The sequence below is a fragment of the Crinia signifera genome, chromosome 6 (assembly GCF_055691185.1).
Source record: "Crinia signifera chromosome 6, ASM5569118v1, whole genome shotgun sequence".
NCBI lineage: Eukaryota > Metazoa > Chordata > Amphibia > Anura > Myobatrachidae > Crinia > Crinia signifera.
The window spans coordinates 132197867-132214863 of NC_139222.1; the positions used below are offsets into that span (position 1 = coordinate 132197867).

The 16997-nt window shown below is 43.6% G+C and overlaps 1 protein-coding gene across 4 annotated transcripts in view; it reads left to right on the forward strand.

Annotated features, from left to right (window-relative positions):
* Window positions 1-16997, forward strand: part of WIPF2 (WAS/WASL interacting protein family member 2) — a 41115-nt gene that overhangs the window by 4779 nt on the left and 19339 nt on the right. For all 4 annotated transcript variants that reach the window (XM_083147250.1, XM_083147252.1, XM_083147249.1 and 1 more), the window contains 4 exons: window positions 4145-4178; window positions 7201-7337; window positions 8218-8350; window positions 12435-12560. In XM_083147250.1, coding sequence (XP_083003376.1) covers window positions 7275-7337; window positions 8218-8350; window positions 12435-12560 — 322 coding nt within the window. In that variant the 5' untranslated portion in view covers window positions 4145-4178; window positions 7201-7274. The remainder of the gene's footprint in view (window positions 1-4144; window positions 4179-7200; window positions 7338-8217; window positions 8351-12434; window positions 12561-16997) is intronic.

The window sequence follows — 16997 nt, forward strand, 5'->3', positions numbered from 1 at the left end:
TTACAATCTATATTCCTACAATAATTTACCCAGCATAGTTTTGGATTGTGGTTGAATAGTGAAGGAACCCCATGAACGGGAAGAATATTAAAAACTGCACAGGGCCATGGTGGGAATCGAACCCATGACCTCAGTGCTGTGAGGCAGTAATACTAACAATTCCATTATCCGTACAGCCCCAATAAAAAAAAAACATCTCAAGAAATTCTATACATAAAGGAAGTTAATAAAATCCTCCAAAATAGTTTGTGGACACACAATACTTTATTTTTAAAAAATGTTTTTAGCAGTTCATTTCTAGAAAGTTTGGCATGTCTACAGCTAAATACTGGAAAAATGAAAACCACGTGCCCGATATGCATTAAAGATATTGGCGGTGCTGGGAATGATTAACGATGTTAAGTGATGTCACCAGGACCATGGCCCAATATGCAGTCACTGACGATAGTCAGATTTCACGTCATTTTTTAGGTGACGTGTGGTATTGTTAATGTTATGGAGGGTACACACTGACCAAAATGCACGATAATATCTTGATTGTGCATATCGTTGCCAAAAATCAGTGTGATTTATGCTAAAATTCTCCAAACACCCATAACACATGTAGCCCAGGGCTTCTCCCAGCATACCAGATACATGTGCTTGAGGGCAGATGCATGGGCAGGCTTCAGTGTATCTGCTAGTTCAGTTCGGACATTAGTGTCATAGAAAGTATATGTTCCTGTATTAATAAAGGGTATACAGGAATGTATATTTTCTATTACGCTATCTTTATCCTTGTAACCAAGGAGGGAGTGCCAAGGAGGGTACACCATTCCCTGTTCAGCATTGTTGTTATTGGGGTTCAAAAGGATCAGACCCCTGCAGGCGCATGCAGATCCCTTCTGAAGCATTCCAGCATTCTTCAAAGCTGTGACAATTGGTTTATGACAGAGGGGGGTATTCAATGTCAGGGGAACGGCTGTCGAGCAAGCTCGACAGCCGTGCCCCTGTCCCGTTCTCGCTTGGCTCGACTGGAGCTCGGCGGTCGGGATTCAATGTCCCGGCCGCCGAGCGGCGAGAAGGGGGCGTGGCCGCGAGTTGATGACGGAAATAGACGAGCTCCGGCCGGGAGCTCGCCTATTTCCAGCTTTTCTCGGCAGAACGAGCCCGACAGCTTATGCTGTCGGGCTCGTTCTGCGGTGAAACCCTGTTCAATGCTGTCGGGGAAGACAGCATTGAATAGGGCCCCGCAGCCATCTCCCCCGTCGGGAGATGGCTGCGGGAGCACGACTGCATTTGAATACCCCCCAGAGTCTGCAAAGGGAGTTATCCAATCACCTTTGCTAACTTTTTGTACGAACCCCCCCCCCCCCCCCCCCCCCCCCCAAAAAAAAGCCTACAATCGTCATTTTTTAACTGATTAATTACTGGGCTATCCAATATAGCCCTTTTTTTGTGTGTGTGGGGGGGGGTCGCTATGTGCAGCTAAACCTGACTAAACTAATAGGCGAATCCTGTTTGACCACTGAAATGGGTGATTTTGTGCATTTCAGCTCGCCACCGGTAGCCAAACGGAGCTACAGTTGAATAGCTCAGGTGGCTGCCAGCTAATTTTTTTCATTTTTATTATTTGGCCTATAATACTTACTATTATGAACCGGTTAGTAATGAATGTGGCTGAAATGGCCAAACAGCATAGCTACGCTGTCACATATTGTTGGCCATATAGTTGTTGACTATGTGGCTGCCTTCATGTACTTCATGTCAGAAATCTGCATTAAAAAACCCAACCACTATTGCATGAGTTTCACATTTTGTGGTTTTATTATGTACTTTTCACCCAGCTCTGGAATCTTCATGTCATTTTTATGAAAATCAGGTGGCTATGCAGAATATTGTTTTGTCTTATTGCCATATTAAAACAATATTGTCTGATCACACCTGAATTCTGGTTAAACTGACTTAACTTGTTCTACTTTCTCTGTGCGTATGACCCATACCCTGGTAACAGTGACTGTGGATTCTTCTGGACTTTTTTTTAAACTACTATGTGCATTTAGCATGTTTTTATAAACATTACATTTTTACATATTAATCCTATTTAGGGGACATGTTACAAGCAGTATGAAGAGTAAAGAAGTTGCACTTTGCAACCAGTCAGCTTCTACTTAGCATTTTATAGAATTACTTAATAAATATGACTTTGAAGCGGACTGGTCAGCTTTTCTAGAGTTTTAAGGATAACTGAATTTGCAAACAGCTAATGGGGTGCGAATTGTGATGCCGGGTACACATTACACGATCGTTACAAATGATATGCATGATAATGATATCGTTAGATATTTTTGTGCAGATTGTCTTGTGTTTTTGTACTATATCATCAACAATTTGCGCTCCCTTTTGTCTTTACCGACCCCCTCTGTCATCAGTACATGCAGTAAAATCCTTATTATACACCTAATTCAGCCTGAGCTGTAGTTTTCTGAGAGTTCGCAAAACTACAGCTTTCCTAACCTGCATGTCGGTTCCTTTTGCGCGATACATTCGCATAACTTTGGGAATGCTTCCTTATTATGCGAAGCATTCACACACTACCAGTATCCCTTAGCTGTACTGGCTACGGGAAGCCAGGGGCATGGCTACCATGTTTCTGGTCACTGACTGTGTGACGTCAAGCAGCCACTGCACCCCCCAAATGGTCCAGGCCGTGCTTTTGCAACACTGATTTGACGTCCTTAGACAGCGGTTGCTTTTTCTTGCACTCTGACCACAGTTTAAGAGGCCGCACTCTGGTGTTTGAGCATGTGCAGATTTGCATACATCGCCCTATTTTGATGTTTTCCAATCTGCAAACCATACTGAATAACTCCCTATATTGTCAGCTGCAGCATATGTAGTGTAGAGGTGGCCACTGAACATTAATGTTTGTAACCTAGTTTAGTGTGTATGTACTATATCGTATGTTGGGGAGTTCCAGGCAGTTCACGGGAAATTCGTAACCAAGTTGCATTGTTTGCGGTGTTGTCTAAGGTGTACCCAGCTTAATTGCCTCAACAGCACCTGAACTTGCACCCCTCACTTTCCTTATGCGGCTGTGAAGAGTAAATTCAGAGTGCAGCAGCCATCCCCACTGAGGACTGTGTGGTTGTTGAACTATTTTGCTAAGTGCATGAGCTCATACACTCGCTAATCTTGAAAACTTGTTGAGGATTGCTAACCATGTAAAAAGTGTGTTAAATACAGTTTACATTATAACATGTTTGTTTTCTGTCTGATAGTAATTATAAGTATGCATATGACAAGGTTACTTTAATATTGAGTGTCTATTGGTAATGGTAAATTTGGAAGATTAAAGGTGCCCATACACGAATATGATTTGGGCCCTTTTCACCTGATTTCCAACTAAGAAATCTGATAAGTCCCCAAATCGTATGTGCCTAACCTCCTATTACATTCCAATGCTTGGTCCTGTGTGCATCGGATCAGATCCAGAGATGGGATTGGTACTAAATCCCGGCGTTCAAAATCCCAGGGCCGGAATCACGACCGCCGAAATCCCGATCGGGGGGGGGGGAGGGAGATGACGTGGATCGCCCCCCCCCCTTGTGGGCTCACTGCGCACGCAGCGGGCTCGGTGCCTCGCTACGCTCGGAACACTAATTTCTTCTAACTTCTTCTCCCTCTATGGGTGTCGGGATTTTGACCGCCGGGATTCTAACTGCATCCCCCAGAGATAGCAAGTGCTGAACATAAGACTTATTGTATCTGGCAGCATTTGTTGGTGGTCGAATAGGATAATTGCTCTCAAATTGGCCACACATGGTGCAATGCGCACCATGAATTTTGGATTGATTTCCTCGCATCTAGTTCAAAACACATGTGATCTGCTAAAGCAGCGTTTATTTGGAAGTAGATGTGATGAAGTCCAAAAAGTATGTGCAGCACGTTTTGTACTATGCATGATGTGCATGGGAGAGAGCATTGCGAACACAAAACGCTTCATGAGTGAGCACCTTCATTTTCGTTTATACATATCACCTGGCCATATAATAGCGTGTGTGTGTGTTATTGGAATTTATGTAGATCACTTTAGTAACTAGTTGTTTCTTGCCCTTTATGATTGCTTTCACTCATGTTTCTTACATTTGTTCTCTGCTTTCAGGCCATGTTCCAAATTTGGTGGCTGTGTATTTAAGGTGAGGCCTATAATCCTTCCCCTTTTTATAGTTTATCCTCTCATTTGAATGTAATCTTTTTTTTACTTTTATTTTTTTTCCTGCTTTTTGATTATTTACTCAAAGGGAATGCAAAACATTTAAATCGGGTATCTGTATTTCTAGACTGTCTTGTAGAAGTTATTAGAACCACATGTTTAAAAATACTATGTTCTGTTGAGCTTCTATTTTGTGTGTGTGTATATAATGTTTTATTATTATGTCATTGAGGATCTGTTCCATTGGATTATATTTGTATGATAAATGTATTTTATTGAAGAACAAAATGTATAAATAAAAAAAAGGTCACTCAAGCTTTTCGTACAGCAGGAGACCAGTTAAAGAAAGGAGTTTTGCATCCTTTCTAGTAAGTTGTTTTTCTTGCTGCTGCTTTATGGCTTTTGAGATGAATTAAATCCTTTTTTTTTTTTTGCTGGTTGCCCTAAGCGCTCTTAGCAATGGTCAGAGCAGCACGTTTGCTTTGTTTGACATCACCTAGGAAAACAATAACATTTGGTAACTTCCTGAAACAGTAACCTCAGAATTACCGTTTTATGCTGGCCATACACTAAAGGTGTGTACACACACATCGATTTACTTTCAGTTCAATTTGCTTTAGATTTCCCCAATTCCACCCCCTTTTGAGTTGGCCTTTTGCTTTGCATTCGATTTCACGGTACTTGTTTCCTATCTGGGCGCCCGCTAAGTTAATTGCGCACCATGCTATTCTCCGTATAAAAATCGGATCGCATCGGATACCACAAATACACATACACGATATTGAACGATGCGATCCGATTCGATTTCCCAAAGGAAACAATGTTAAATGGATCAATTTACCCAAATCAGCATAGGGAAGAATAGTAAATGGGCCAGAAACCCCAAAAAAACCCACAGAGCAGTGGAATGTCCCCCCAAAAGTAGTTGACGCCACCCCGCCATCAACGTGAACCCGAAGCGTGGCGAGCGCAGCGGTACGCGTCCTCCGACCTTTTTATCCCCTTCTATCCACTAGGGCGTGGAGTGAGAATAGAATAGTGTGGCGAGCGCAGCGAGCCCGAAGCGTGGCGAGCGCACGCGGATACCTTCACAGGTAAACGCGTCCCTTCGCGGGCTTCCCAGGTGTCCGCGTCGCCATGGACACCTGGGAAGCCCGCGAGGGGACACGTATAACTGTGAAGGTATCCGCGTCCCCTCGCGGGGCTCGCCACGCTTCGGGCTCGGTGGCTCGCTGCGCTTGCCACACTATTCTATTCTCACTCCACGCCCTAGTGGATAGTAGGGCATGAAAAGGTCGGAGGACTCGTACCGCCGCCCCTCGTGGGCACGCTGCGCTCGCCACGCTTCGGGTTCACGTTGATGGCGGGGTGGCGTCAACTACTTTTGGGGGGACATTTCAATGTTCAGGGGTGTTTTTGGCCCATTTACTATTGTTCCTATGATAATTTGGCTAAATTGAGCCATTTCACATTGTTTCCTATGGGAAATCGCATCGCATCGTATACCATCGTACATCGAGTACCGAATCCGATGCGTTCCGATTTCATTACGGTGCCGTATGTAGAAAACCTGGGCGCCTAGATAGGAAACAAGTACCGATTTCACATTTGACAATTAAAATTGTATTCAAGGCACAGTGTGCACATTCCATTTACTGGATCGAATTTGATATTTACTTGCCTGCACAGTCTATTTTTCTTTTCGATATAGAGAAAACGGGGCGCACGTCGAATAAAGTGTCCTAAAAACCTTTAGATTCGATTTTCGCTTCTATAAGCAAAATCGAAGCGTGTGAACACACCTTAAATCTTGTGCTGGATGGGAGCAAGTGTAATTTTGTGTCCAAAATCTGGAAATAGACAAAAACTGTCGGTCAGACCAAGGTACTATAGTTAATGTGTTTGATTTAACAATTTGACTGTTTTTTGTCCATTATCCTAGGTTTGTGAGCAAATTAACGATTACCATTTGCTCCCATACAGTGCCAGATTTTAAGTCCAACCAACCAACTTGTTGATGAAAGTTTGGCCAGTTTTAGCCCTACTTGGGAATATGTTGAATTTTCTTATTCTAGTTTACTTGAAAATACGGCATAGTTCAAGAACGTATGCTGCCGTTATACAAGTTAATGCTTCTAACCAAATACAGGTTGAGTATCCCGTATCCAAAATGCTCGGGACCAGGAGAATTCTGGATAACGGATTATTCCGTATTTCGGAATATTTTAATATTTCAATGATGTATTTTGAAGTATCTTGCATGTATGCTGTATAAACACATAAAATACACACAAATATATTTTATTACCACATAAAATACACACATATATTTTATTTGTTCAAAAAACAAGGTTTCAAAACATGAAACAAAATGTGTGTACTATCTCAGCACTGAATTTGAATGCCAAGCAATCATTTTCTTGCACATATATAGTGCCAGTTACATATCATGTCACCAGTAGTGCTGTTACAAATGTCCCCAGTGAGTTTTTAGCAAAAAAAAAATATTTTTTTTTCACTTTCTGGAATGTATGGTTTTCGGAATAATTCGGATAACTGATACTCGGATACGGGATACTCAACCTGTAGTACAGTATTGGCCAAAATGTGTAAAATGGCAAATTTGTTTAATCTATTACAAGTATTCCCAACCTCTGTCCTCCCAAGGCATACAAACAGATTTTAGGGATAATCATGCTTGAGCACAGGTTACTAAACTAGTACCTTATTTAACCATCTATGCTGCAGCCTGGATATCACTATAAACTTGCACTGTTGTGTACCCTGGCATCCAAGGGTTGGAAATGCCTGGTCTATAGGGTATAGTTTGTATTTTCTCTTTTCCAGCTGACTCTAATTCATAGTGATTTATGGGGCCTACACACGTAGAGATTTTTTTTTTCAACCCATGTCTGTCTATTATCTGTCTGACCGTTATCTGATCTGGTTTTGTCAGGTTGGTGTGTTAAACTGTGGCATATCTATTTACTTTTTTTTTACTACAGGTTTTGAGTGGTTGCCAACCCTCACAGGGACTGACTGCTGGAGTTCTGAAGGAGTAGTTTTACTCATCAGAAAGATGCCTATCCCTCCACCTCCACCACCCCCTCCGGGCCCTCCTCCACCTCCAACCTTTAATCAGGTACATTTATACTGCAGAAGATAAAGGATAGATGGCAGTAGGTGGATGCAGTTTCCTCTTATACAAAGTTGCCTATTGCAGAAATGCTTCTTGCTCCATAGTAAACTCCTTAGCAAATGTGTTCAGTACCAGAGTAGGGATTAAACGGGTGGGCAATAAGCGTCCCTCCAGCTGTTGATGATCTACACATCCCAGCATACCTTGCCTTAGTATGGCCAAATAGCAAAACTGAGGCATGGCATGCGGGGGTGTTAGTTCATCAACAGCTGTAGGGCTGTTTCTTGCCCACCCCTGGATTAAGACCAACATATCTGCTTTATGTCCCTGGTTTTGTCACTTTACCCAAGATGCTATAATCTAGGGATAATTGCGTAACTAGGCCATAACCAATGACCAAGTTAATCAACTCACATTAAGTGTACTCAGTGAGCCGCAGTATATCAAGGGTTGTATAGTTCTCTATGCAGCCCACATCTTGTTTTAATGAGTACTCATAACCTGTCTCATTGTAACTGTATCACGTCTGATAGGCAAGCTGTGGGTCTCCATCTGTTGAGCAACAAAGTGTCCAGTCATTCCTTAATTTCGCAAGGGTTTCAGTGCATGCTGGAACACTGCACCTTGATGAGCTGCATGTTGCCAATTCCTGAATGTTATGCTTCACATAGGCAAAGTTCAGAGGCAGAAGTTGATGTTAGTCTGTATATTTAAGCTTGCAGCGGGGACGTCTGTCTGTCTGTCTGTCTGTTTTACCCAGTTTGTTCTTTCACTGTTAATATTTGTAAAGCGCAACGAAACTGTAAATAAATATTTCTCATTGACAGTAACAGAAGGGTTCCACACACTACTTTACTTCATGTACCTCCATTTTTGTTTACAGGCAAATACTGAGCCCCCTAAACTGAACCGTGATGAGCAGAAGGGCAGAGGGGCACTTCTCAATGACATCTGTAAGGCTCCAAAGCTGAAGAAGACCACAGTAATGAATGACAGGAGTGCCCCTGTGTTGGAAAGTATGTAACCTGTCTATAGTAATTGACATAATGGCAGAAAACATTCCAACAGCTATGTGACTAGCTCTTTATCTAATGCTATACAATTGAGCTGAGTGCATAAAATGTTTATTGGTAACCTTTCTCCATTATGACAAAAAACTAAATCTAAGTGCAGATCTGGGTAGTGGCAATGGCAGCACACATATTGGCAGTGCTCAAGTACTTGCTGAGCAAGTCTGTGCCTGGGAACATATGTATAACCTATTCACTGCATCGCTTCTCGCCCAGGCCCAGTGGCTGTAGTTAAACATTGAATTAGAACAGACTTAAGTGTTTACACTTACCATCCTATATCCAAATGACAGTTGCTGCACGCTAAAGTAAAATGGGGTTTATGTCCATGTGTGTTATCTCTTGCATTCCAAAGGAAACTTTAGGTGGTCTGTAAAGCTGCATGGCATATCCATTGATCTTGGAAATGTACTAGTACTGACCACATTGACATGATAATGATTAGAGGTGGCTCATAGGGTGCACATAACTTTCTCTGCTTTATGTAATCTGTTGTAGAATTATTTATTTATTTTTTGCCATAATCTGTTGTACTGTTTACTCCAGACAAGAGACTGAAAGTTTTATTTGTGATAAATCCATAACCACATGCAAAGGTAGATATGGAAATAAAACTGGCTGTCACTCAAACATGCATCCATATATAGAATTAACTTGTAGAAATGTATGCAACATTATGGGTTAAAGCAATATTAATCATTGGTCAGTAATACACATTACGTTTTGCAAAGAGCAGATCATTGTGATCCACCATTAACAGTTTAGGAATGCTGATATATACCAAGGCCCAATTATCCCTACTGTTACTTGCTTGAAGTGAAGCGTTCCTTGTAAAATGTGTCTTTCTATTTCATCCAGCAGGGGACACTGAAGTCATGCTTGCAATGGGTATAGATTGGTAGTCACTGGGAGCTGGCACTTAAAAAAAATTATAATCAGTGTGACTGCTCCTCCCCCTCTTACAAGCCAGTTTTCAATTTAGTGCCCTTGGCTGGTTGCTTTTTTCTAGGCTCCTCCTGAGAGGCATGTTTTATCATTTAGGGATCTGCTATGAGCAAGTTGTGGGCAGGCAGCTGCTGCACTGCCTGTTCACATCATGACGCTCCCGGGGAGACCCCTCTGCCACTGCGGTTTGCTTATGGGTCTCCGGTGACTAAACCACCGTCTTGGGGTAACCGGACATCGCTGCATGCGAGGACCTCTCACCTGACCACATCTGGCCAGCACAGGGAGCTCCTTAGTATAGTGCCTGGCACCTGACTAGCGGAATGCCAGGCATTAAGCCTGTCATTAGGTTCCCTAAGTGCAGGCTTTACAAAGTGGGGGGGGACGAGGACAACGTTGACATCCCTTTCCTACAGATAGCAGAAAATTGTGAAATACCCCTGCAGTAGCCAGTAGCTCCTTCAATATTGAGTTTTTCTATAAAAGAGGGTAGTCAGTGCTGGGAGCCACTTCTTTAAAGGAGATTTCGGATAGGAGACTTGACATCTCCCTGAAGTCTATTTACATAGGGGCAAGTGTACGGTTGCGTTCGGCTTTGGTGGTTTGTTGGGTCAACAAAGCTGTTGAAACGTGGGCATCTCAGCTTGCTGGTCAGCAAGCAAAGAGGCAGATTTAAGGATCTTCTCTTTTGTAGAGCACATCTAGGAGTCGATTAGTTTCTGTGGGTGAAGCTTCCAGGGATATCTGTTCTCTGGCTTCCAGTTCGTTGGTGATAGCAATTTCTGTGGTAATGATGATGTTGCTCCATCTGACAGGAATAAAAATGATTCTTTATCTGGACGACCTGTTGATAAAGGCTCCTTATGTGGATAAACTCCTTCAGGGCATAGCGACAACACAGTCCATTCTCCTCTGACACAGCTGGATTCTCAATTTTTTTAAGCTCCTCTTGCAACCGACTCAGACTTCTCTTTCTCGGTATGGTGTTGGATACGGCACAATATTTGTCTGTCTTCCTCAGGACAAAGTGACTGCTCTTCAGAAAACAATCAATTTGTAGATGCTAAACAGACAGATTTCTGTGCATCTCTGCATCAGACAGTTGGGCTGGATGGTGGCAGCATTCGAGGCACTTCCTTATGGCCGTTTTTCATGTTCCATCTCAACCTCCTGTCACAGTGGTCGGGGTCACATCTTTTACTTCACCAGAGTGTGTCTCTTTCCCCACAGACATGGCTGTCTCTCTCCTTTGGGGTTTGGACTCCGCCACCATTTGCAGGTTGGATGTGGAATTGGACAATGATGCAAGCCTGCATGTTGTTGTGCAGGGAGCACTTCCAAGGTCTTTGGGCTCTACAAGGTGTGGTAACCAATAAAATATATTAAGTTGAGCAAGTACATCATAAGGGAGGCATGAGAAGTCGCATGGCCATGTGAGCAGTTTCCAGGATCCTGGTGTGGGCAGAGGCCCATGCCGCTGCTGTATTGACTATGTTCATTTCAGGGAATTGGGAGGCGACTACCTCAGTTGGCAGGACGTGGATCCAGGGAATGGTCTCTGTAACCTTATGTCTTTCAGGGGGGTCACAGGTGAGGTCAACCTCATGGCCTCCAGGAACAATCCCTGTATCTTTCCCACACTAGGGATCCCCATTGTGGTGGCAGTGGATGCACTTGTAGCTCCTTTTGAGGCTCTGTTTGTCTGTTACCTCATCTTCAGGGAATCAAGAGGGAGCCACTCTGGGTTTCTTGATAGCTCCTGATTGGCCCCACAGGGCTTGGTACTCCAGTCTCCACCATCTGCTGGTGTACGAACCATGGTCCCTTCTTCTGAGGGAAGATAATTTACAGCAGGGACCTTTTTAGTCTTTTTCAGACTTAAAGCCTCTTCATTTGATGGTGTTGTTGAGCGGGCTCTTTAGAGGAAGAGAGGTCTTCCATCATTCGTCATCCCTACAATGCTCACCGCCTGTAAGGACATCCTGTCATTATCGTTGGTATTTGTTTTTCCCCTCTGATCTTCAATACCTCTCGGCTCCTCATTTTCTTGCAGGCAAGTCTAACTTTTAGTTTGCGTCTTAGCTCTTTAAGGTCCAAGTTTCCACTCTTTCTATTTTCTTTTCTAGGAGGTTTGCGCAGTTGACTTTCAGACCTTTCGGAGGATAATTCTGTAGCAACCACCGTTCCCTCATCCCACTGCTCAGTTGGGATGGGGATTTGGTTCTTTGCTTACAGTCGTCTCTTTTTAAACCTCTGGAGTCGGTGGAGTGAAATGTTTCTTGGATGGTTGTCATGCATCTAGCTTTGGCTTTTGCTAGGAGAATTTCGGACTTAGGAGACCTGTCTTGCCGTCCTCCATAATTAATAATCCATCCTGATAGAGAGAAACTGTGAACTAGAAGGTCTTTTTCTTTAGAAAGTCATTCCCGCTTCCACATAATTCAGCCTATTGTGGTTCCTGTCTTCTAGGGTTACCACCTAGTCCCTTTAATTCCGGACACATGTTAATTACACAGGTTCTGTGGCAGTTTAAAATCAGGTGAAGTGGAGTCTTGAAGTCAGCCAGCCACAGAACCTGTGTAATTAATATGTGTCCGGAATTAAAGGGACTAGGTGGTAACCCTACTGTCTTCTCAAATGATGCTCCTTCAAGGTCTCTAAACGTGGTACTGGTGTTAAACATTTTTTTATGTGGGCAGAAGTCAGGTTTGAGGTTTGTACTATATGATGTTGCTCAGTCAGGCTGGATTTCTCTTACGATTAGATAAGTTTAACTGGCCACATCCAAAGTTCTTTCGGTGGTGTACACTCACTCCAATCGCTCAGTGGCACCCTCCATGGGCGGTTGCTAGTGGGGTGTCCATACCGTTTTTTTTTTTTTTAAGTTAACTTTTCCAGCTCCCAGTGACAACCAATCTTTACCCATTGTAAGTATCACTCCAGTGTCCCCTGTGGGTTCAGAGAAAAGGCTTTAACAGTAAGTACCAAAATCACGTTTTTGTTTTTTTGTTTGTTCTAGCCATGCTAGTTTTTTCTCACTAATACAAAGTGTCTCACTCTGTTACTTATCTCTTCTCTATTGCAGAGCCAAAAGGTGCAGGGGGTGGCCCTAGTTTTGGGCCCACCAGTGGATCTGCAATGCAGCCCAAAGTGGGCCTTTTCCAGGGTGGTGTACCTAAACTGCGACCAGTGGGTACTAAAGATAGCCCAGGTTGGTAATGTTGTTACTAATATCAAGTGGGTATCTTCTGAAGTCATACATAATTATCCTAGTAGTTTATATCTTATCCCTTATGTACTTATGACAACAAAAGGCTGCATGTGACCATAAACCTAAATACACTTGAAAGTTATTATATACAATGTAAAGTATGTAAGCTTATCCATCCACCATGCTATGTCTAGGTTTCAATCCAAACGAAAAGCATGGTAACAGTGAAACCATTTTACAAAGTTGATTCTGTTCATAGTACATGGTATTTTCTTTCTATTGGTTTACTTTTTATTACAGAGACAGCCATTGGTATGTTTTTTATCCAGACATGAAACTGTATTTGCCTTTCTTTTAGAATTGCATAATTTTGCTCTACGGATGTTTTGACCACTATTCCTGTCATGTGTACACTTGTCTAAAGTTGTCACAAATGAGAACTATCTCTGACTTAATGTTATACAGTGTTTAATGCTCTCTTGACAGCTGTAATCATTGTTGCATAACTTTCTATTTGGGGAAATGCAATCATTATTGTCTTGTTTTATATTTTACGTTTGTTCTGTGTTTGAAAAAGCAATAAAAAATACCTGATTTAAATATAGGAATAGGACTGCATATTGGTATAGTCTGTGGTCAATATATTGAAACTACAACATAGCATTGCTGCAGCACTTTGTCCTCCCATATAAATACTTTTTTCTCCAGCATAGAACAAAAGGAAATTTTGCTGTATATTTCCAACTTTACCACCCCTTATCTGCATTCTCTCTTCCCTGCTACTTCTCCTAAGATCAAAATCCTCCTTTTTCCTCTGAGGTTACCAAATCTTATTGATGTCCTTGTCATCTCCCACTTGGACTATTGCAAACAACTACACTCTCTGGTCTTCTCAGAGCCAGCCCTAAGCATAGGCAAACTAGGCTATTGCCTAGGGGCATTCAAGCCTTCCTAAGGCCGGCTCTGCCTTGACAGCGGGCACTGACAGAAGTATAGCAGGCTAGAGGGCTCCCCCCTAACCTCTGTCAGCAGTGCCCCCTCCCCCTGCTGGCTAGTGGTACCTGTGCTCCTTCATCATGAAAGGGTTTTCAAAAGGGGGAGTGGGCACAGAGGTCTGTGATTAGGCCACACCCATGACTTTTGCTGCGCTCGAGTGGACTAGTGCAGCAGCAGCCCTGCCTGCCTACTTTGATGACTCTTGGCCTTATGTAATGGGAGTGGGACCAGCGAGTGTGTGTGTGTGTTATATACAGTATTGTGGGTGAATTAGCTGTGTGTGAGTGTATGAGGGGAACAGGATGTGTGTGTTGGTGATGACTTCTAGTTTTATACATGTGGACAAGGGGAACCCCATATATATATATATCTCCAAGGGTAAGGACCACACTCTCCTCCAAATAGTAGCAACTGCCGGGGTGTCAGCTCAGGGGTCCCAGACAAGTCCAGTTCTCCAATACAGCCACAGAGATGAGGACACTCACCGGTCTTTCTTCCAAAGAGATTTTATTCCATATCACCACATCAGATAAAGTGCAAAGTGCATGACAGTGGGCCTAGGGCCAACGTTTCGGTCTGCCAATCAGACCTTTGTCAAGGCCCCCACTATCTCCTCCTAAAGTGCATAACCCACAGGACATCGCATGTGCCTTATATCCACCCCACAGGCAGCAGCACACTCCCCCATAGCATGTACAAAAACCTGGATCAGCCCTAGAACATATGCTTAACATAAAGCTATTACCTTAATATATCTCCACATTTTATAAGTAACAGGCGCCAAACTTCTCGCCTGCCACACAGGTAAATAGGAAGCGCCGCTCACCTGGGAAAGTTTCCACACATCGTCCATAACACCAGCGCATAGCGCCGTACCCGGAAGTGCGTCATCAACGCATCACTTCCCGTGCGTGGAGCGCACAACCAGGAAGCGTGCGCTCCATCCACGTCCCTGTACAGTGGCGTAGCGTCACTTCCTGCGCATGGAACGCACAGCTAGGAAGTTTGCGTTCCATTGCGCTCCCAACGGGGTATTTATATGATCCATATATACCATTTTAATCAGCTAAGAACGATGAACTGCCTAATCTAACTAGCACAGCTCTACACAAGTAGTCAGCAATAATATTACAATGAAGGTGCCAACTGCGTACTGTCGCTGCCTGAGGGGACCATACAAAGCACACACAATATACTGCCACCTAGTGGTAAATGTAAAGTACAGAAGTAATAATACAAAATATAACAAAAAATTTTCTCCTAGTACATAAAAAAATATATACAAGGTACATGAAAAAACAAAAGTACAAAGGACACTGTCACTAAGGTTGCTCAGACCATCCAGCAATTACCAGAACCACTTCACAAAAAAACAGACAAAGAATTATTCTCGTTAAGGCCCCTAGGAGCCACCGTGTCGAGCCTATGGATCCATTTCACCTCCTTCCTGAGTAGGATCAACCCCCGGTCTCCGCCTCTTAACAACGGGGGGACCCAGTCAATGATCATATAACTTAATGAAGAAATCTGATGTTTATACTTCAAGAAGTGCGCCGCCACCGGTTTATCAGTGAACTGGTGGGCATACGCCAAACGAATTGACGATCGGTGTTGGTTCATGCGCTCGCGAAATGTTCGTATCGTTTTCCCCACGTAGAGGAGGCCGCAGGGGCAGCGTAGAAAATAGACCACATGATCCATAGTGCATGTCAAATGATGCTGGAGAGCGATCTTTTGGCCCGTATGGGGATGGTGAACGGATGAACCACTGATGAGTCCATGGCACGTAATGCAACTTGTGCACCGGAAGCAACCTTTTCTGGTCAGCAGCCATCTCTTATCTGTCGACGGGCTCGGAGTGACATCAGGCCGCAATAATAGATCTTTCAAATTTTGCCCGCGACGTGCCGCAATCAAAGGGGGTGTTTCAGTAATTCCCTTGAACACCTGATCAGTGCCCAAAATACACCAGTTGTTTTTAATGGATCTCTCCATGGTTTTCAGCCTGGTGTCGCATTTCATCACCACTGTCATGCGTTTGGAGTTGCACTTTTTCTTCAGGTTAGGTGAAGTGTGAATCTCTCTTGCCCTTCTGAGGCTACTCTGTATATCTCTTTCAAGATATCCTCGTACCCGAAATCTCTCACAACATTCCTTTATTTGTTGTTCAGCTGCCTCTGGATCGGAGTTGTTTCTATACACCCGCAGCAGTTGTGATATGGGCAGTTTAGATTTTAACCTATCAGGGTGATGGCTTGACGACCACAGAAGTGTGTTCCGATCTGTCGGTTTACGTAACAGTGTGTACTCCAGGTGAGTACCTCTCCTCAGTACAGTCACATCCAGGAAGTTCATACTGTCCCGGTCAGCAACTGCTGTAAACCGGATGGGACTGTCCAATTCATTTAACTGCTGCACCATGCAGTGGAAGGACTCAATCGTGCCTCTCCAAATTAAAAACAGATCAATGAATCTTTTAAAATAAAGGATGTTTGCACCGTGTCTACCCAGAATGTGCACCGTCTCGTAGGCCGCCATATAAAGGTTGGCGAACCCCGGCGCCAAATTTGAACCCATGGCGGTTCCTGATATCTGCATATAGTACCCGCCATGGTACAAAAAATGATTTTGTCAAAACCAGTTCGATCAATTGACATATGAACTCCACAGGAGGTCCCTCATACGGTCCTATAGTTAAGGCCTCACGTACAGCTTGTATTCCGCCTTCATGCGGAATCACCGTGTACAGTGATGAAACATCCATAGACGCTAAAATGCAATACTCAGGAAGGTCACATAAGTCGCTGAGGCCCTCCAGGAAGTGGCTGGTATCTTTAATATAACTGTTGCCTGCCTGCACACAAGGCTGCAGGAAATGGTCTACAAACTGGGCCAACGGTTGTAATAATGAGCCACATGCAGAAATTATAGGTCTCCCTGGAGGAGCCTCAAGCGACTTATGCACCTTAGGCAAAGTATAAAAGATCGGACATCTAGGGTGTTCCACCTGTAGCAACTTGAACACAGTATCATCAATCCAGCCCATGTTGCGGGCATACGACAAGATCACATCAATCTGTTTTTTGATCATACTCATGGGGTTAGATGGTATCGGGCGGTAGGTATCTGTGTCCCCCAACTGCCTCCTGACCTCACGGTCATAGTCAGAAAAGTTCTGCAGTACCACCGCCCCCCCTTTGTCCGCACTCCTAATAACCAAGGATTTATTACCTTTCAGGTCTCTCAGAGCATTGCGTTCTTCTCTCGTCAAGTTGTCAAATGTTCTACAATCCTGTGGTTGTTTCCCCTTGACTTCGCTGTCCACCACTTTCAAAAAAGTTTTTAAGCTGGGATTCACAGAGGGTGGGTCAAAGGTACTAGGTTTTGACATAAAAATAGGTGCAGAGGACCCCTGATCAGCTTTATTGGAAAAAAATTCTT